At 42.1% G+C, this 22145-nt stretch overlaps 1 protein-coding gene and 1 non-coding gene across 2 annotated transcripts in view; one reads left to right on the forward strand and one right to left on the reverse strand.

The window, feature by feature from the left end:
- Positions 1–22145, reverse strand: part of LOC135072174 (hemocytin) — a 77069-nt gene that overhangs the window by 52811 nt on the left and 2113 nt on the right. Inside the window, exons 4-11 of the mRNA XM_063966131.1 lie at positions 8994–9172; positions 7840–8020; positions 6257–6387; positions 5145–5265; positions 4193–4339; positions 3569–3818; positions 1548–1676; positions 491–764 (exon numbers count right to left, since the gene is read on the reverse strand). Of these exons, the coding sequence (XP_063822201.1) occupies positions 491–764; positions 1548–1676; positions 3569–3818; positions 4193–4339; positions 5145–5265; positions 6257–6387; positions 7840–8020; positions 8994–9172 (1412 nt within the window). The remainder of the gene's footprint in view (positions 1–490; positions 765–1547; positions 1677–3568; positions 3819–4192; positions 4340–5144; positions 5266–6256; positions 6388–7839; positions 8021–8993; positions 9173–22145) is intronic.
- Positions 4551–4667, forward strand: LOC135072320 (U5 spliceosomal RNA). Its single transcript, XR_010257411.1, has one exon. It is a non-coding gene; the product is annotated as a U5 spliceosomal RNA (small nuclear RNA).

Genomic DNA, 22145 nt, shown 5'->3' on the forward strand with positions numbered 1-22145 from the left:
TGTATTACCGCTGTCTCCCACCATTTGTCCACACATAATCTACCCATTTCAATCGTTTTGATCCTAACAGCAACATGAAGTGCCAATTGTTATGACCAGAGTTATGTAAACGAGATATACGATTATGCACGAAATCAAATATTATGCTCTGAATTAATGAAAAGGGCAAATTGAAAAGTAAACAATGACGAAAAACCTTTTTTAACTTGGTCTTCCTTTATGACCCTACCAATTACTAACTATCAAACCATACATGTAATGCAAATAAATGATTTGATTTGACGTCAACATCCAGCAACATTTTTTGTCAATCTCTCTTAAGACTCCATGATTGTATAGGTACTTACCGACTCAGTGGAACAGGGCTGGCCGGTACACAATCTTTCCTCCTTAGAGCATCGGCAAATGTGGCACTCGTCTTCCTCGATGACGTCACCTACGAACACCTCTCTTCCATCCAGTAGCGCCATGGCGGCATTTCTTCTACGACGTCATCATCCAGCAACTATCTGTCTCTCTCCCTAGACTCCATGGTTGTACACTTACCGACTCAGTGGAACAGGGCTGGCCGGTACACACTCGTTCCTCCTTGGAGCATCGGCAGGTGTGGCACTCGTCTTCCTCAATGACGTCACCCTCGAACACCTCTCTTCCATCTGGTAGCGTCATACAGACTGGACGGCACTTTGCTCGCGGAACGCATTCGGTTAAGCTGTCGTTGCTATACACTTGGCCTTCTGGGCATGGCTTCTTGGGCTTACATCCTAAAAAGACGAGTAGTATGTTACTTCAAAAAGTATTAACACTTCTAAAGTATTGTCGGCCGTTTGGTGTAGTGGTTCAGAACGGACTACTATGCCGAGAGGTCCCGGGTTCGATTCCCGGCCGGGCAGAAATTGAAATGATGAATTTTAATTTCTGTGACGGGTCTGGGTGTTACTATGTATAATATGTATGTATTTAAAAAAAAAGTATATAAGTAGTATATCCGTTAAGCTAGCACCCATAACACAAGCATATTAATTGCTTACTTTGGGGCTAGATGGCGCTGTGTGAGATTGTCCAAAGATATTTATTATTATTTATTATTTATTATTGTGGCCCGTCACATTGTCCATAGTATGCGGCAGCTGCCATAGCGTACTGAAGGAGATAGCTGATAGTGGGGATTGTCTATTAATCGGCCACATGCCACATGATTAGTAGGACAAGGTCCGTTTCACAAACAAAATACTAAGGTTGTCATTAAGATTTTTTATTAACACTTTATGGATCTTAGGCCCGGTTTCTACGAAAGCGAAGCAGAGCGGATCGGAGAAGTGCTTTAAATAAACAATCAGATTTCAGAGCTGTGACCTCGCCGCTGTCAAAATCGATGTATAGAAAAAATAGTCGGCCCGTCATCATATTTCCTCTTTTCTCCACTCCGGAAACAGGGCCTCAGTTATCCGAAATCAATACTTTTTTTGTATGTATTTTTGTCGCAAAATAGCTTCTATTACAATGGCATAAGATACCAGTGTTTATCTTAATCTGTACAATCGTACCTTCGACGCAAGTGTCCTGCTCGCAGTTGCCTTTAAGCTCCTTGTACCCTTGCGTGTTGTCGCAAGTCTCGGCCGGGCACGCCGACACGCAGCCGTCGTAGTTCGAGCACTCCTCGTCGCACTGCATCGCTGTGATGGAATATAAAATTCAAGTTTATCATGAAATATAATATTCCGAATATCAGTTTGGGTCTAAACCAATCATCGTTTCACCGGACAGATTATAGTTTAGGATTATTAGATACCTATGGAAAAAACATATAAAAACGTTCATGACTGGGAATCGTGCTCTTCAAACTAACGGTTTTCTCTTCTGAGACTTGAACCTGCCAAAATTCTGATTTCTCCCGAATTGAAAATCACAATTTTGCTTATTATCATGAAATTAAATGCTCACTGTTCCTGCGTTACATACTGACCCCCTGCTGTAAAAACAATCGCAATTCGAATCTAAGATACATAGGCTCGAAGCGCTGCATTGAAGAAACTCGCCTAACTTTAAGCTTTAGTTTATGAGAGCCAGTGCCGTGCGGCGTCGACGATGCACGGGCGCTGGCAAGACTACGACGGTCGAAAAACGCTAGTGGGGGGTCCCTAAAAGATATTATGACTCACGGCACACTGCCTGGCTGCGCCAATTAAAGGTGACGCCCCTGTGCGAGCAAGCATGCGCGTACGCAGCCCCCTAGCAGTCTAGCGCTAGTCTATGCAAACTAAAAGTTATCAACACTCACGGCACACTTGCTGGCTACGCCAATTAAAGGTGACACCTCTAACCGCGCAAGCGTGCGCGTACGCAGCTGACGCCGCGCAGGCGCAGTCGCAGTCAGCGCCCGAGTCGCACGCGCAGGCGTCACGCTCACAGCGCTGTATGAAAGACATCTTCCTAACTTCTAGTGCTAGTCTATGCTAACTAAAAGCTATCAACACTCACGGCACACTTGCTGGCTGCGCCAATTAAAGGTGACGCCTCTAACCGCGCAAGCGTGCGCGTACGCAGCTAACGCAGCGCAGGCGCAGTCGCAGTCGGCAGTCGGAGTTCTAGCGCTAATCCATGTAACTCAAAGCTATCAATACTGACGGCACACTGCCGCTGCGCTGCATGTAGGCTAAACGGGTACTGCTTCATGATGCCGCATAAAATATGCTGACTGCCCAGTCTTTGCGTTCGGGACGGGTTTTGCAGCAGTTCTAAAGTGCGCGTCGAAGCGGCGCACCAACTCCTTTAAACTAAATAACGAGACGCGACATCAGCTCCGCGTAGATCCGGCGTTCGGCTCAGCGTTGGCGTCGTGGTGACCGAAGCTGAACCAGCGCCTATTCGACGAACGCTCGGAAAACGCTAGTGGGGGGTCCCTAAAAGATATTATAACTCACGGCACACTGCCTGGCTGCGCCAATTAAAGGTGACGCCTCTAACCGCGCAAGCGTGCGCGTACGCAGCTAACGCCGCGCAGGCACAGTCGCAGTCGGCGCCCGAGTCGCACGCGCAGGCGTCGCGCTCGCAGCGCTGTATGAAAGACATCTTCCTAACTTCTAGTGCTAGTCTATGCTAACTTAAAGCTATCAACACTCACGGCACACTGCCTGGCTGCGCCAATTAAAGGTGACGCCTCTAACCGCGCAAACATGCGCGTACGCAGCCAGCGCTGCGCAGGCGCAGTCGCAGTCGGCAGTCGGACTTCTAGCGCTAATCCATGTAACTCAAAGCTATCAATACTTACGGCACACTGCCGCTGCGCTGCATGTAGGCTAAAAGGGTACTGCTTCATGATGCCGCATAAAATATGCTGACTGCTCAGTCTTTGCGTTCGGGACGGGTTTTGCAGTAGTTCTAAAGTGCGCGTCGAAGCGGCGCACCAACTCCTTTAAACTAAATAACGAGACGCGACATCAGCTCCGCGTAGATCCGGCGTTCGGCTCAGCGTTGGCGACGTGGTGACCGAAGCTGAACCAGCGCCTATTCGACGAACGCTCGAAAAACGCTAGTGGGGGGTCCCTAAAAGATATTATTGACTTACGGCAAACTGCCTGGCTGCGCCAATTAAAGGTGACGCCTCTAACCGCGCAAGCGTGCGCGTACGCAGCTAACGCCGCGCAGGCGCAGTCGCAGTCGGCGCCCGAGTCGCACGCGCAGGCGTCGCGTTCGCAGCGCTCGATGTATGGAGCGGGAGACACTTCGGTGGCGCATAAGATGAATGGGTACTGCTTCATGATGCCGCATGTGCTGACTGCCCAGTCTCTGCGCTCGGGACGGGTTTTGCAGTAGTCCTAAAGGCAATGCAAAGTTTTTTATTGGAAAACATAATTATTGACTCCTTAATCACTTTAGGGCGTACGCTAAAAAATGTGCGGGTGCACGTAGCGGGTTCCCGGTACGTGCGCCCGCCTCCGCCGTGCGTGTAAAAAACGTCGCACGCGCCCACGCTACACTACGCTACACAATACATTTTTCAATACGGATATATCTGCGAGCGCCCGCGCTAGTTTTAGAATTGTTTTTACGTCGTGTTTTTCATTGTGATACTTATTTTTTTGACAATAGTGCCGCATAATTCAGTCGAGTTATTACAAGGAAACAAAGTAAAAAAATTGAGTGTCAATTAATTAATAATTGTTCAATTAATTACTAATGATTAACTTACCGAAACTTCTTTTGGTTTAGGGCACGTAGGTTTCAGTTTCCAAGAGTCCGCGAATACTAAAGCGGATGATTCCGGTAGACCTCCACCAGATGGCGTTTGGAAGTCGTCGCGCTGATCGCCGTTGAAGTTGCCGCAGAGACCCTTCACCTATGACACATTAAAATTATGATTTTATTTTTTATAGATTATTTTATTACTTTGCTTTAGGTTTTTAACATTACAAATTACATACACCAGTAGCGCCAGCATAAATCAAGGAGATGTTTCCTAGCCTCGCTAGATGGTGTAGCGGTCGCGCTGCCCCGCGGTGTGTGAGTATTTTTACCGTTCCTTAAAGCCCCCGAGTGACTTTGTGTCGTCACTCTGGTTTCCCTTCAATACGAATAAATCTTTCGCCTTTTACTAAAGATTTCCGTGGAGGGGAACACTCAAATGAGTCTAACTCTATTTTTGACACCTTGCCTCGTGCAAGGTAAAGAATATATTATTATCAATTTATCGGCTGGCCGACACACATTGTGGATCCATAATACGGACTTACTAGCGTTAGCGTCTAGCGTGATTGCATTATATTGTAAGAAAACGACGCTGACGCTATGATTATTTTATTTTAATTTGTACTTTTATATTTCCAAAAAATCTAATAAATTGAGGCCCGTAAGTAAATTCAATCTTCAATCTTGTCAGATAGCATAGAGTTCGATTTGCATTATTTTGGCCATTACAAAAAATTGAGATTTGCTGATAAAACAATAACTCTATTACGGCCTTAATTAAATTTAAACCCTAGTTGAACTCTGGCTTAAGTTGTCATTTAGTATGGAAATGTCATTTTAATCCAAGGTTCATCGTAGGTGTAACTTTTTATTTCATTTATTTATTATTACATTATTTAGCCATTATTTTATTTATTAATAAGTGGTTTAAGGTTAGGTGATAAGGTCTATCTTACCCTGTTGCGCCAGACTGCATCCACTTTAACGTAAACGCGTAGGCCGCGGTCCCACTGCAGGCTAACGCCCAGAGACGGCACGTCCAAGAACACAAACGCGCCCGCTACGCGAAGCTTTATCCTGCACAATAAATAAATCTGGTTAACAATACTTTATTACATACAACTAGAGGACTATGGACAGGAGAAGAGAGAAGATGCGTTTCTAATAACTCAACAGTACTCGAATACTTGATAATTTAATGCATCTGTTACGGTTAATGTGATAAATTGAAAATTATTAATAATAACCGGTTATTATGAATAATTACCGACAGTCGCGGTAAAAGTGATAAATTAATCACATTTAACAGTGATTATTTAATAATTCAATCTTAGTACTAACAAATTTCATAAAAGACAACAACATCTTGTGTACGTGCTCGTGTACAGCCAAACTTTTGAACCTTTTGATATCATATATTAATATAATTTGGCATAATGAGTTTGGAATGTTTCTTGCATAATATTACTTTTCCATGATGCCTATAACATAATGTTTTAATTTAAAGTGAAAAATAGGTTAAGGTGCGGCGGGGGTGGCCCTTGGGCCACCCCTAAGCCGCCTATTTAGTTTTATACACACATAAATGACCTCATATTAATCACATTTACCAAATCATGCGGTAATTATTCATAATAACCGGCGATTATTCATAATTTTCACATTTATCACTTTGACCGTAACACATCCATAAACAATAACCCATAGCCCATTACAGTTAGTAGAATTACAGTCTATTGAATATACAGAAAAAGCCACCGTAAAAGTTAGACTTGCGTTATACTATAAAAGCTGATTTTTATAAACCATAATTGGGCAATAATTAGAAGTAGTTTCCTTATCAGCCAGACAGTTTTGACAGTTCCAACTCCTTGCCAGACAGTTTTTTTTTAGGATAGCTGCCAAAGCTACGATGACCCAAACTTCATAATTCACCAAAATTATACCTATATTGGGAGCATACGCTGACAAACTTTCAGCTTTTATAAAATGACGTAGGTCTGGTGTTCACTAGCTCTTAGTCTAAAACAGAAAAAAATCGTCTTTGGTGGATCCCGGGCCCTATTACCTCTTCAGCTTGGAGGTGTCAGGTAACGGCGCGCCCTTGGTGAGCGCAACCACCTCCTGGTTGCCGCCACCGCCCACCTTCAGGGTGGTTGACTTGGAGCACGTCGCGCCCGTTGTCCCGCATGGTACGTTCTGGAATAAACAGATATTTTTCGGTTTGAACTCACTACATATTAGGCAATCAAATCAATGGTACCAAAATACCCACAAAGGTGTATTAAGATTAGTCGTTTTTTGACGATTATGTAAGATCCTTTGTATACCAACATGGAGCAATAAAAAAATTGAAATTGTACCAAAATTAACGCCATATTTTTGCCTTTATAATCTTAAGAGTAGGTAAGCTTTTATTCATCACTAAGTACTATGTGAAACTTAGTTTTATTACTAGCTAATCCTGGCCTGTAAGTTGACAGAATATAGCGATACATGAAAAAGGTTTACACAAGAACACCAACCTGTATCTCCACATCGAACCCATCATTCGAGTCCATGACACCTTTAGCCAGCAGATAGGTGCAGACTCCTTCGAAGTCGTACTGCGCTCCGTCGAATGTATCGAAGCGGGAATCACCCCTTGCAGTTCACATAGAATAGGATACAAAACACCAACCTGTATCTCCACGTCGAACCCATCATTGGAGTCCATGACACCCTTAGCCAGCAGATATGTGCAGACTCCTTCGAAGTCGTACTGCGCGCCGTCTATCTATGGTTCTTCTATGGTATATTATGGTGTTAACGTTAGGCTCTAACACAAAACGCTAACCTGTATTTCCACGTCGAATCCATCATTGGAGTCCATGACACCCTTAGCCAGCAGATAGGTGCAGACTCCTTCGAAGTCGTACTGCGCTCCGTCGAAGGTGTCGAAGCGGGAATCACCCCTTGCAGTTCACATAGAATAAGACACAAAACACCAACCTGTATCTCCACATCGAACCCATCGTTAGTGTCCATGACACCCTTAGCCAGCAGATAGGTGCAGACTCCTTCGAAGTCGTACTGCGCTCCGTCGAAGGTGTCGAGGTGGGAGTCACTCAGTCACCAAACGCGGGTGGTGCACGACCAGTTGCCGCTCTTGCACTCGCTAAGGACCGCAATATGATAATAAATAGAGTAAGAAAACACCAACCTGTATCTCCACATCGAAGCCATCATTGGAGTCCATGACACCCTTAGCCAGCAGGTAGGTGCAGACTCCTTCGAAGTCGTACTGCGCGCCGTCGAAGGTATCAAGGTGGGAGTCGCCCCACGCGCCGCACAGGCCGGAGCAAACGCGGGTGGTACACGACCAGTTGCCGCTCTTGCACTCGCTAAGGACCGCAATATTATGATAAATAGAGTAAGGAAACACCAACCTGTATCTCCACATCGAAGCCATCATTGGAGTCCATGACACCCTTAGCCAGCAGGTAGGTGCAGACTCCTTCGAAGTCGTACTGCGCTCCGTCGAAGGTGTCGAGGTGCGAGTCGCCCCACGCGCCACACAGGCCGGAGCAAACGCGGGTAGTACATGACCAGTTGCCGCTCTTGCACTTGCTAAGGGCCGCAATATGATAAATAGAGTAAGAAAACACCAACCTGTATCTCCACATCGAATCCATCATTGGAGTCCATGACACCCTTAGCCAGCAGATATGTGCAGACTCCTTCGAAGTCATACTGCGCTCCGTCGAAGGTGTCGAGGTGGGAGTCACCCCACGCGCCACACAGGCCGGAGCAAACGCGGGTGGTGCACGACCAGTTGCCGCTCTTACACTCGCTGGGGAAAGAAAAAGTATGATAGCAAGTAATTCTTTATTGAACAATTTGTCATTTTATTTAAAATTAAATGCAGCGTGGGATGTCCACCCACAAGGTGGACCGACGACATCGTAAAGGTAGCAGGAAGGCGCTGGACGCAGACCGCTACCAACCGGGCAACATGGAAAGCATTGGGGGAGACCTATGTTCAGCAGTGGACGTCCTATGGCTGAGATGATGATAATGATGATTAAAATTAAAATATAAGTTAAATTACACACGTGCCTATAATGTTTCACGGGAAAATAAGCTTATGTTACATACTGATGACTTCTTTGATTAAAAGATAGATAGACATTACCAAACACTTGCATCGTTCAACGTTCGGAAGATGCAAGTCTAGGGGAGGCCCAAAGATAGCAGTTTGCGTTGAGATGCGACTTGGCACCTGCGTCCAGTATGATCTCGCCTTGCACTGGCAGCCCTACACTCGCCGCGTGACGTCACGCTCACCAGGTGTTGCACGCCTCCTGCATGAGGCTCCCGTCGGGGTAGCTGCGGCCGCCGTGGTGGCAGGGGCAGGCGGCGCGCGGCACGCACTTGTGCCCGCCTCGCACTGGCAGCCCTACACTCGCCTCGTGACGTCACGCTCACCAGGTGTTGCACGCCTCCTGCATGAGGCTCCCGTCGGGGTAGCTGCGGCCGCCGTGGTGGCAGGGGCAGGCGGCGCGCGGCACGCACTTGTGGCGCCCGCCTCGCACTGGCAGCCCTACACTCGCCTCGCACTGGCAGCCCTACACTCGCCGCGTGACGTCACGCTCACCAGGTGTTGCACGCCTCCTGCATGAGGCTCCCGTCGGGGTAGCTGCGGCCGCCGTGGTGGCAGGGGCAGGCGGCGCGCGGCACGCACTTGTGGCGCCCGCCTCGCACTGGCAGCCCTACACTCGCCTCGCACTGGCAGCCCTACACTCGCCGCGTGACGTCACGCTCACCAGGTGTTGCACGCCTCCTGCATGAGGCTCCCGTCGGGGTAGCTGCGGCCGCCGTGGTGGCAGGGGCAGGCGGCGCGCGGAACGCATTTGTGGGCGCCCGCGTCAAGCACGAAGCCCGCCTTGCACTGGCAGCCCGGTCGGCACTCGGCGCTCGTGGTGGAAGGCGGTAGATGCATGTTCTGGTGAGGTATAAATGAATAGATTCGAATTAAAGAAGAACGGTCATCTGTGACCCAGGCCCGACAGAAACGAGACATACCTCAGTTTTTTTGTCATGTCTTAATTAGTTAAATTATACAGGGTGTTTGGCGCATCGTGTGCCAAAATGATTTGGCGGATAGAATGGGTCATTTCCTATATTTTCAGCCCCCATAACACGTTCCATGCCAGGCGGCTACTTTTAAATTAATGTTTTTAGTAATTTCACCAAAATACCCAAATCGCATCATTTAATTTCGATTTTAAAAAAAACTACTAGGCGCAGCTCTAAAGTAAATATTTTGTTTTGACGTGCATTAATGTAGGGTTGCGTCAAATCTAAATTTACAGGCAAATATCATCTACTTTTTTTTTAATTCAGCTTTGGAGTTTTCCGAAAAGTTAAAAATGGACTGAACACATAAGTTTATATAGGTATAATTTTTTTTTTAAAAGAGATAGCGAACTTCGGATTTTATCAAAACTTCTCTAGTCTATCCTCATTCAAACGGTATACTAATCTTGTTTAAATAATAACAACAACTTCACAAATTCCTTAAATTAGTGCATTGACTCTACTCGGACTGATTTGCGAAATTTGTGTTTTCAGTCTCGCGTCGTACGCGCTAGCGAACGGTCGGTGAGTCACTAGCGAGGTGACATCTACCAAAATGTCAACAACAGTGAAATGTGTTGCGTGTAACATTGTAATAAATGAAGTGCTTGCTTTCATAAGTAATAAAATTGACATTATGGACGAGGAAAGCATCAGTCGCATCTGTGTTACTGCGTTTACTGAAAGTGACATTGTGACTGCAAAGCGGCTACTCTACGAGTCCTTATCGAAGTCAATGAAGACCCGAAAACGCGAAGGGAAGACGCTACGTGATATTGATGATATTCTCTGTACGCTGAAGGAAACAGATCCTGAAGTTCTACCGATCTTTGTTGCGCGGGAGTTGCAAAAACTACCGCCGGTTCTTTTCGATCATGTCGATGTAACACAGATCCTAAAAGACCTAGTTAAAATGCGTGAAGAAATCAGTAAAATCTCTCAAGGCTATGTGAGTAAAGAGCAGCTAGATTTATTGAAACAGGATGTTGACAATCTTAAAAAGGCGTCTATTGTTAATAACTTCTCTCGAGACGTTAACCCAAAGAGAGGAGCCTGTTTAATAGACAGCTTTGAATACAACAGTGGACCTATGGGTTTTCATCCTATTAGTTGCGAAAAAGATTTATACGTAAGTCATTGCTCATCATCTTCGCCAAATTCAAAAACCCGTTGCCAATATCAGCTTGCAGACGGGGGTAGAAATGAAAATAAGTCGCCGGCCGTACAGCTGTTTAACGAACCGGTATCAGCGCGCGTCATCGAGTCAGCGGAGAGCGGGCCGACCCAAGTAGGCATCGTACCGGCAGCGGCGAGCGGCCGCGTGACTCACCTCGACGCGTCAACTATTATACCTGAGCCTACACCGCCCGGGCCGTGCTACAATGACCGCATATCTGAAACTAATGGAAAATCTTACACACAAGTTTTGAAACAAGGTGAATGGAAACCACAAACAAAAAGTGAGTCGTGGACACTAGTACAAAAGAAAAGATTAAGGAATAGATTTGTGTGTAACAAAGGGAAAGCAGTTGTTGAATCGACTATCAATTTCAAAGCGGCAGATGTACGAATTCCGTTGTATATTTATAATATAGCGAAAGATGTAACAGAGAGTGACATTCAGAGTTACATAAAAAATAAAACTGAAGTGTCCGTGGAGTTGGAAAAAATGAATATGAAGACAAGAAAAGAATATGATTCTTACAAAGTTTTTGTCCCGAAAAGCAAAATATCTGTATTTTTACAAGATGAATTTTGGCCAGAAGGAGTTGCATTCAGACGTTTCGTAGATTTTAAAAAGAAAACCAGAGTGCTCAAGGAACAAATAGGATCTCAAATAAAAATTTGATGGCAGCCACAACTAAACTAATAAGTTTCAACTGTAAAAACTTGCATCGGTCGATCGACTGCCTGAGGTTTCTCTGTCAGACTGCGGACATCATTGCCCTACAAGAAACATGGCTCTTACCACATGACTTGCCATCTCTGGGGACTATTGATGACAACTTCGCCTTTACTGGAAAATCAGCGGTTGATACTTCTAAAGGTATACTCAAAGGGAGACCGTTTGGTGGAGTGGCACTATTGTGGAGGAAGTCTGCGTTCCCGTGTGTGTCAATAGTGGAATGCCATAGTGTGCGTTTGGCGGCTATTAAGATTCTCCTTGGCGGTGGCAAATCAGTGTTAGTGATTACTGTGTACATGCCTACTGACTCGGCGGCTAATCTTACGGACTTCGCGGAGTGTATGGGTGAAATAAGTGCGTTAGTTGAAACAAACAATATAGAATCGGTATTCGTATTAGGGGACTTCAATGCACATCCTGGTGAGCAGTTTTCGCATGAACTATTGAACTTTTGTACTGAACAATCGTGGTCGTGTATTGACATGGAGTTTTTACCTACTGATACCTATACTTATGTGAGCGAGGCACACGGTTCCCGCCGATGGCTCGATCACTGTATAGTAACTAGCTCCGCGAGGCATACTGTGGTCAATGCCTCGGTCTTAAATCATAATGTATATTGGTCAGATCATTATCCTTTGTTAATTGAGTGTAATATAAATAAAATCTTGTCAAAAGTTGTCACCTCAACATCAACTTATAATAAAGTTAAATGGGGTGAAAGAGATAATGACCAAATAAAGAGATATTTTGACGCATGTAATAGTAGGTTACGTCTAATAGATTTTCCTGCAGATTTTTCTAAATGTGGCGACAAAACATGTTCTAATATCGACCATAGAACAATACTAACGTCAATGTACCATGATATTATATGTGTTTTAAAAGAATCAGCAGAGAGTACTTATAGGGAGAAAAAGCGTAAAAGACATAAATGTATAACTGGTTGGAATAAACATGTGAGTGTTGCTCACAGGGAGGCTCGGTTTTGGTATCAGTCTTGGTTACAATATGGTAAACCCAATTACGGTTTTATTCATGATAAAATGTGTGACTCTAAAAAACTGTTTAAAGCTAAATTAAAATATTGTCAAAACAATGAGCAACAAATTAAGATGGACATTATCGCTCAAAATCATACTGAAAAATGCTTTAGTAAATTTTGGAAAAATACCAATAAATTGAACCCGAAACCGAGTCTACCGGCGAGTGTAGCCGGTATGTACGAACCGACCGACATAGCAAATGCCTTCCGGAAGCACTTCAAAGTGGAGTAGTGTCCGACCGAATGTTCGGTTTCGGTTTCGTTTTCGGTTGAGTTTCGGTAAAAACACGAGTTTCGGTTTAGTTTCGTTTTCGGCGGCAAACTTGCCGAAACTACGACCGAAACCGAATGTGCATTACGATCATAGTTTATACTTAATTTATAGTATTATACAATGTGTCCGGGCATGTGGTGATCAAACTTTAAGGGCGTGATCTATGGACAATTTTATCGATGAAAATACTCCAAATTTGGGGCTTGACCCATTTCTCAAAAAATTACAAGGTTTAAAGTTTTTAATTTTTATAATTCACCTCTTCCTTCAAAAACAAGTGACTGCGTGGGCACCTTAACACTAATGAGCAAATATTTTATGTCATGCGATAGCTGATAAAATGATCTATTAGTAAAGTAGAAAACAGACACAAGTTTCATACATTTTAAGGAAGTAGGAATGGATTTAAGTAGAAAAAAACATGACTATTTTCACTTCTTTTTCAATTATTTTTCAACACAAGAAAAACCAGGTCGTTAAAGTATGTCTTATTTGCATTTTATTATTAGTATTTGAGCTATTCTACAAAACGAATGTAAATTTATTAGTCTACGTCTATTACTTTCGAAGCTATTGTTGAACAAAGATACCCCTTCCCAGCCGGTTCCATAGCGCGGCTAGTCATGGAGTCGGAGTAGGTTGTGCGATTCTTTCAGGCAGTGCATTTTCGCATTTCTTTATTTTTCCCTCAAAATATGAGCCTTGTAAGGAAGTTTCGGTTTCGGTTTCGGTTTCGGCCGAAATAGACACCGTTGCCGAAATTCGTTTTCGGTTTCGGTTTCGGTCGTAAAACTAGTTTCGGTCGGACACTACCCCTCTCCTTCAGGAGTCTAGGGTGTTCGATGCTGGATGTCGTGTCGAGGATTTGTCTGTCAGGTTTTCAGCGCGAGAGGTCGCCTCCATAATTAAAAACATGGTCAGAGGTAAGTCTCCTGGTCACGATGATCTCAGCATCGAGCATCTAAAGTATGCGGGAGTCCATTTGCCGCGAGTTCTGTCTATGTTCTTTAATCTTTGCATAAGTCACTGTTACTTGCCGGAAGAGTTGATGTTCACAGTTGTAGTGCCTATTATAAAAAATAAAACTGGGGATGCCTCAGATTTGTCCAATTATAGGCCTATATCTTTAGCCACGGTTATAGCTAAAGTGCTGGATAGTCTGCTTGATAGAAGATTAGGTGAGCACATTGAGCTTCACGATGCACAGTTTGGTTTCAAACCAGGTCTGTCCACAGAGAGTGCCATCTTCTGTCTCAAGCAGACTGTGCAGTACTATACAGCTAGAAAAACCCCGGTTTATGCTTGTTTTTTGGACTTATCGAAGGCATTCGATTTGGTGTCGTACAATTTATTATGGAATAAGCTGCATTGTGAAACTAATGTGCCCACTGAAATCATATCCATATTTAAATATTGGTATGATAATCAGAATAATTGTGTAAAGTGGGCTGGCTCGCGGTCCGACATGTATGGGTTGCAGTGTGGAGTGAGACAGGGAGGGTTGAGCTCGCCCAAGCTCTTCAACCTATACATGAACGGGCTGATCGGGGAGCTCAGCAGCACATATATAGGATGCCATGTAGGTGGCGTGTGTGTAAACAACATTAGTTATGCTGACGATATGGTGCTGCTGAGCCCGTCGATTGGAGCATTAAGAAGACTTCTACACATGTGTGAAGAGTATGCGGTGGCTCATGGGCTTAGATACAACTCGCTTAAAAGTGAGTTTATGTTGTTTCAAGCTGGTGCGTCCGGGAGTCAGCGGAATGTACCATCTGTTACTCTCGGAGGCTCACAACTAAAAAGAGTTCACCAATTTAAGTATCTGGGTCACTGGGTCACTGACAGCCTGTCAGACTCTGTGGATATTGAGAGGGAGCGTAGGGCTCTGTGTGTTCGCTGTAATATGTTGGCTCGTAGATTCGCACGTTGTAGTAAACCAGTCAAGCTGACGCTTTATAAAGCATATTGTCAATCGTTCTACACGTGCGGCCTATGGGCTAGCTTTACGCAGCGGGCTTATAGTGCACTACGCGTCCAATACAATAACGCGTTCAGGATGTTGTTCGGCCTGCCGCGACACTGTAGTGTAGTGTCCGACCGAATGTTCGGTTTCGGTTTCGTTTTCGGTTGAGTTTCGGTAAAAACACGAGTTTCGGTTTAGTTTCGTTTTCGGCGGCAAACTTGCCGAAACTACGACCGAAACCGAATGTGCATTACGATCATAGTTTATACTTAATTTATAGTATTATACAATGTGTCCGGGCATGTGGTGATCAAACTTTAAGGGCGTGATCTATGGACAATTTTATCGATGAAAATACTCCAAATTTGGGGCTTGACCCATTTCTCAAAAAATTACAAGGTTTAAAGTTTTTAATTTTTATAATTCACCTCTTCCTTCAAAAACAAGTGACTGCGTGGGCACCTTAACACTAATGAGCAAATATTTTATGTCATGCGATAGCTGATAAAATGATCTATTAGTAAAGTAGAAAACAGACACAAGTTTCATACATTTTAAGGAAGTAGGAATGGATTTAAGTAGAAAAAAACATGACTATTTTCACTTCTTTTTCAATTATTTTTCAACACAAGAAAAACCAGGTCGTTAAAGTATGTCTTATTTGCATTTTATTATTAGTATTTGAGCTATTCTACAAAACGAATGTAAATTTATTAGTCTACGTCTATTACTTTCGAAGCTATTGTTGAACAAAGATACCCCTTCCCAGCCGGTTCCATAGCGCGGCTAGTCATGGAGTCGGAGTAGGTTGTGCGATTCTTTCAGGCAGTGCATTTTCGCATTTCTTTATTTTTCCCTCAAAATATGAGCCTTGTAAGGAAGTTTCGGTTTCGGTTTCGGTTTCGGCCGAAATAGACACCGTTGCCGAAATTCGTTTTCGGTTTCGGTTTCGGTCGTAAAACTAGTTTCGGTCGGACACTACTGTAGTGCATCAGCCATGTTTGCTGAGGCGCAGACTGATTGTTTCTACACTATCATCAGAAAGCGCTGCGCCTCGCTGTGGGCGCGGGTGCGCGGCAGCTCGAACAGCATTCTGCGCGCGCTGGCTGACCGGTGGGACTCCCCGCTGATGCGCCGCTGGCTGCAGCTTCATGCTCCGGTCACTCGCTATGAATACCTATAGCGCAGGAGTCACACTGGAAGCCATATTATATAAATAATTATCTACCTACTTGTCATTAGCTTATTACTAACACTAGATTAAGATTATCATGTTACTAACACATATGGATGTAATGTCTGAAATAAACATTTTATTATTATTATTATTATTATCCCTTAAATATTTTTATCTCAGCTTTTAAGCTGGTGTTCCGGATAGCACGGGCCAAAGCCAAGTGATATCTGGTTAAAGCTAATAATTTTAATAGTGTAAAATTATTATGGGTCCGTGTTGATATTTCCAGTTTCAGGAACAGTTCTTCTTTGTACTGGTGGTGGGCGGATTTGGGTAATTTCTTCAACCTGTAAAAACTTCCTAACTATCCTACATGTGTTGAGTATGACAGCTTTTTGCAATTGTATGTAAGTGTGTTTTGAGAGATTGAGTGTATCCAGAGATTGGTGTAATTGCTTAGGTATTATTCCGGTTGTAGACAAGACTATTGGGACTATAGTGACTTTTTGCAATTTCCATATCCTTTTAACTTCTTCTTTCAGATCAATATATTTGCTTAACTTTTCAGCTATTGTTGATTGTAAATTGTGGGTGTTTGGGATTGCGATATCTATAAGGTGAGCTGTTCTGTTAGTTTTATCAACGATTGTTATATCTGGTCTATTGTAATGCGTGGTCTTGTCAGTCAGTATGGCTCTATCAAAGTATAGTTTATGGGTGTTGTTTTCTAGTACTGTTAAGGGAGTATATTTATAATAAGCTACTGGGGGTCCTTGTAACAGTTTGAACATTAAAGCTAACTTCTGGTGAATGATGTTTGCAACTTGATCATGTCTATGTTTATAATCAGTTTGGGCTATGGATTTACACGCACCTGTAATATGTTGAATAGTCTCAGAGGCACTATTACACTTCCTGCATAAATCTGTAGGTAGGTTGTGAGTTTTCATAATATATTTTTGGTAGTTCCTTGTTTCTATTACCTGGTCTTGTATTGCTAGAATGAAACCTTCTGTCTCTGGGAACAGTTCGCCACGATTTAACCATTCATTCGACGCACTTTTGTCGACGTTAGTTTGGTTTAAGTCGCTACGATGTCTGCCATGAAGTGACTTCCGGGCCCAATCAGCTATTTTACTTGCATTGTCTGTAACTTTTTCATTTTTCTGTGTGTTTTTATCTTGTAGGTTAAGCGGCGTTAATCGTTTATCATTTAATGTGATTACTTCATGTAAAGGAGATGTTTCTGTTTTGTGATAAAAATAAGAACGGAGGTTGGCTATTTGTTTATTGTGAAGATTTGTAATATCAATAAGACCCCTCCCTCCTTCACTTCGCGGGAGAGTCAGCCTTTGGATGCAAGAGCGAGGATGATGTTTCCTATTTTTTGTCATAGTCGTGTTAATGTTGCGCTGTAATCCTTTAAGTTCTGAGTTTGTCCATTTTATGATACCAAATGAATAAGTAAGAATAGGGATTGCAAAAGTGTTAATAGCTTTGATGGTGTGTTTGGCATATAATTGTGTTTTAAGTATAACATTTAGTCTGTGTTTGAATTTTTGTACTAGAGTTTCTTTGGTTTGCTTCTGCTGTATCTGTTTTGACTGATTATATCCCAGGTATTTGTAAGTCTCATTTTCTTCTAGTGCTTCTATTTGTTCTCCAGTTTCAAGATGGTGAGTGTGTTTGTAGGTACGTCCAGCTTTTACGGAGTTTATTTTACACTTATCGATACCAAACTCCATACATATGTCTTTTGTGTAATTTTCAGTGGCATCGGCCAGACGATGTAGGTCTTCTTCATTCGATGCGTAGAGCTTGATATCGTCCATGTAAAACAAATGGTTCAATTTAACACCTGGGAGGTCATCATAAGTATTCTGTTTATCATCGCTGCTGTGGTAATAAAGATTATATCCTATATTTATGCTGTTTAGGTGGTTTGAAAGGGGATTCAGAGCAAGACAGAACCAAAGAGGACTCAATGCATCTCCCTGAAAAATACCTCGTTGGATTTTAATTGGCTGGGTCTCTATTGGGCTATCGGAAGTATTGAGTTTCAACTTGGTGCTCCAGTTATTCATGGATGTTTCAAGGAAGTTTATAATCTGTGGGTGTAATTTATATATTTCGAGTACTTTAAGTAACCATGAGTGAGGTACTGAGTCATACGCTTTTTTATAGTCGATGTACATAGTAAATAAACCCTTTTTGAATTTTTGAACTTGTTGTAATACCACTGAATCTATTATCAATTGTTCTTTGCAGCCCTGACTTAGTTTACGGCATCCTTTTTGCTGTTCTGTTAAAATTTGAAATGTGTCTATGTGTTTGTAAATAATTTGTGTAAGACAAGCTGTGATTATTTTATATATAGTTTGTAGGCAGGTAATTGGTCTATACTTGGCGGGGTTGGAGAGATCATTTGGGTCTTTAGGTAACATATATGTAATTCCTGTAGTTATATATTCTGGCATAGACTGTGGGTTTTGTATAAAAAGGTTTATGTAGTTATGGAGAAAAGGATATAGGTATGTATATTTTTTTATCCAATAATTATGAATCTGGTCTGTTCCAGGAGCTTTCCAGTTGTGTAATTTTCTCAAAACGCTTAGGAATACGTCTACTGATATCATTTCAAATTCCATTGGCTCTATTTGTTGGGTTCTTTCCTTCTCACTATCAATCCAGGGGGCCTCGTGATTGTGTGTAACTGGGTTCTCCCATATTCCTGACCAATAGCTTTCTAGTTCTTCTGCCTGTGGTTTATCTGCATGGTTGGTGTTGGTTGTGAGATTGGATGATTCTGATTGGATCGATCTATAAAACTGCTTTTCATTGTATTTGAACTGAGAGTTTTGAGTTTTGCGAAGTGTGCATGTTTTATATCTTTTTAATCTACTATTAGCTGCTGCTAATTTTTGTTTTAATGTGTCTAAAAAGTGAGATAAGTGTGTGTTAGGTGACTCATGTATTGTATGTATTTGATTCTTCTTAACTATTTCATCTATGAATCTATTCAGTTTGTCACTCCTGTTTCCTTGTATATAATGAGTCAGTCTACCTATTTTTGTTCGCAGATTCTCTATTTTCCTTTCTAGCCTAACCTGCCACTTTGGTTTATTATAACCCTTTCTCCGTTGTTGTTCTTCTTGTTGTAGTTCCAACTTAGCTCCGTTAGTCTTCGCTGCAGTCCACGCAGCACAATATAAAGCAGTCTGTAAGCATTTGAATTCTGTATTTATATCAACATATTTCGGCAGCACTTTATCATTTATATATTTTACTGTAATAGCTAACTTTTTAGATGGTCTTTGTTTAGGTATTCTTTGTCTGTTTGTAGGTTCTGTATTAATAAAAAATTCGTATGCCTGTGAAAAGGTCCTATCTATTTTTAAATTATCCTGATTGACTTCCTCGTTGCCTGCGTTAGATCCTACATCTGCCTGTGTATTTGTCGTGTCATTGTTAATTATTGCTGTTTCTTCTATAGATGAATATTCTACATTAGTTGTTGAAGTAGATCCTGTTAACGAAGTATACCCAGTCGTTATAACTGATTCATCTATTTGTGAGCCTGTTGGTAAGGGGAGTGAAGTCTGAGTTAGTGTACTAGATTGTGAATAAGCATTGTTATTATTGTTGTTATTTATAAGAGTCCTATTATCCTGTTCATCAGATTCTACTTCATTTCTTATTTGTTCTAACCGGGCCTCACTAATCATTTTATTTTTTATTATAGCTCGTCGTTGGTCTGCTATTCTCTGCTCCGTCACATTTCCTAACTCGGGATGCAATTCTGTAACAATCCTATGCAAACTTTGTCTGTACGTTGTTTTGTCCCTTTCTCCTTGAGTAATTTTAAAATAAGTTCGTATAATAGATTCGTTTACCTCATTAGACCATCTCTTTCGCTGTCCTATTTCATTACCCTGACTATTGGATGTAATTGTACTACCGTTATCGCGTAGATATTCTTCGGCTTCGGTCCTAATGTTACTTATTTCGGCATCATTAAGCAGCTTGTTGCGAATTATTGCCCTACGCTGGTCTCCTAACCGCTGCCTAGTAACTCCCATTTCTGGAAAGGTTGCTATAAATTCGTCATGTATTGGTTGCAGATATCTGCGAGTGTCAGTTTCTAACTTGGTGTTGATAAAGTAAGACCGCAAGATAAATTTATTCATATCATTTGTCCATCTCTTGCGTGTCTTTTGTCCAGCCTTAGCGGGTGCAGATTGTTTAGCATTAATAGCCAACTGCACAACATCTTCGGCGGAAGAAAAACTTGTTGAGTCACTAGCTGGTATGCTAGCCTTGTCATTAAAGGAAGATGATGATGACTCGCTGTCTTCGGCTGTAGCATATTCTTCGACGGGAGTCCGCCTGTTCAACTCCTCATCGCCGATGGTCCGCATGCTGCCACATCCAGCACCGGCCCCAGATGTGCCCCGGCGACCCCCGGGCAGCGACCGCAAACGATATCCACATTTATTACGCTCCATTTAAAAATTGATGGGTTTGCCATAGCCCTGTTGGTCACTCGCATAGTAATTTCATTGCGAGCGTCCGCCCCCCACGTGGTTCAGATGGTCGAACTCGGACGAAAGGTTGGACTTTGGGGGGCTTATTATTATTATTATTATAGCCCCTTTTTGTGGGGCTTATTATTATTATTATTATAGCCCCTTTTTGTGTGAATAGCACGTTGAACACCTAACAGGTAAAAAATATTTATCTTATGCAATGTAAAAACCTTTTCCCAATCGTTTTTCAATGTGGATTTCTTGAAATTAAAGACGAAATTAATTATTTTGATCGTTTATTAATTATTACAAATTTTGTTCAAAATGTCCGCCTCGGCAACGTATACACTCAAGACATCTTCTAATTTCGACTGTTGTCGTATGCAGCCACATTTCTCTTTTTACTACTACAAAGGCGTTTTCTATTCGTTGTAGTTTTTCTATTGTTTGAATGCGTTACGTACACCAGTTCTTTAGCTTGTCCCCAGACGTAAAAATCGAACGGAGTTAGGTCTGGGGAACGTGCAGGCCACTGTATAGTCATGTCTTCCAATCCACGAGTAGAAAACGCCTTTGTAGTAATAAAAAGAGAAATGTGGCTGCATACAACAACAGTCGAAATTAGAAGAAGATGTCTTGAGTGTATACGTTGTCGAGGCCATTTTGAACAAAATTTGTGATAATTAATAAACGATCAAAATAATTAATTTCGTCTTTAATTTCAAGAAATCCACATTGAAAAACGATTGGGAAAAGGTTTTTACATTGCATAAGATAAATAATTTTTACCTGTTAGGTGTTCAACGTGCTATTCACACAAAAAGGGGCTATAAACACAAATTTCGCAAATCAGTCCGAGTAGAGTCAATGCACTAATTTAAGGAATTTGTGAAGTTGTTGTTATTATTTAAACAAGATTAGTATACCGTTTGAATGGGGATAGACTAGAGAAGTTTTGATAAAATCCTAAGATCGCTATCTCTTTTAAAAAAAAAAATTATACCTATGTAAACTTAAATGTTCAGTCCATTTTTAACTTTTCGGAAAACTTCAAAGCTGAATTTTAAAAAAAGTAGATGATATTTTCCAGTAAATTTAGATTTGATGTAACCCTACATTAATGCACGTCAAAACAAAATATTTACTTTAGGGCTGCGCCTAGTAGTTTTTTTTTAAATCGAAATTAAATGATGCGATTTGGGTATTTTGGTGAAATTACTAAAAAAATTAATATAAAAGTAGCCGCCTGGCATGGAACGTGTTATGGGGGCTGAAAATATAGGAAATGACCCATTCTATCCGCCAAATCATTTTGGCACACGATGCGCCAAACACCCTGTATATTTTTTATATTCGAAATCTATGTATAACACCAAAATATTACCCTTTGTTTTTCTTCAGGCGTTATACAAAAACTAATACAAAATGCCTATTTATCACTAAAATTGGTAAATGTATGTACCTAAATGTCTATTACAGCTGCTATGGAATGTATCTAGGTGACCTGGAGATACAGCCGGATTATACAGGGTGGAAACGATAAGTGATCTCACTCGATTATTTCTAAACTATACAAGATATCGAAAAACTAGTTACTGATTCTGAAAGTGCTTCACGAGCTCTTTCAAATGGTACCAATAATAATAAATAGGTTACAGATTATGGAAGCTGGTAACATTAAATTTTTGGATTTTGTAACTTCTCGTTTCCACCATCAATGTCAACGCGATGCCAATGTTGAGAGGCTGCCGAATCCACTTTCACACTGATTGTACCCGAACGCCAACGCTGTGGTTCGCACTGCGTCAACGCTGCGCACGCGCTGACGAAATGACGACGTTCAAAAGACACTAATGGAGAGACCTTAAGAACTGTACTGTATGCAACAACACTTGATGCAACACCACTCTAATTTGACACAAATCATACAAAATGTGTAGAGGAA

Source organism: Ostrinia nubilalis, chromosome 5, assembly GCF_963855985.1.
Source record: "Ostrinia nubilalis chromosome 5, ilOstNubi1.1, whole genome shotgun sequence".
Taxonomy (NCBI): domain Eukaryota; kingdom Metazoa; phylum Arthropoda; class Insecta; order Lepidoptera; family Crambidae; genus Ostrinia; species Ostrinia nubilalis.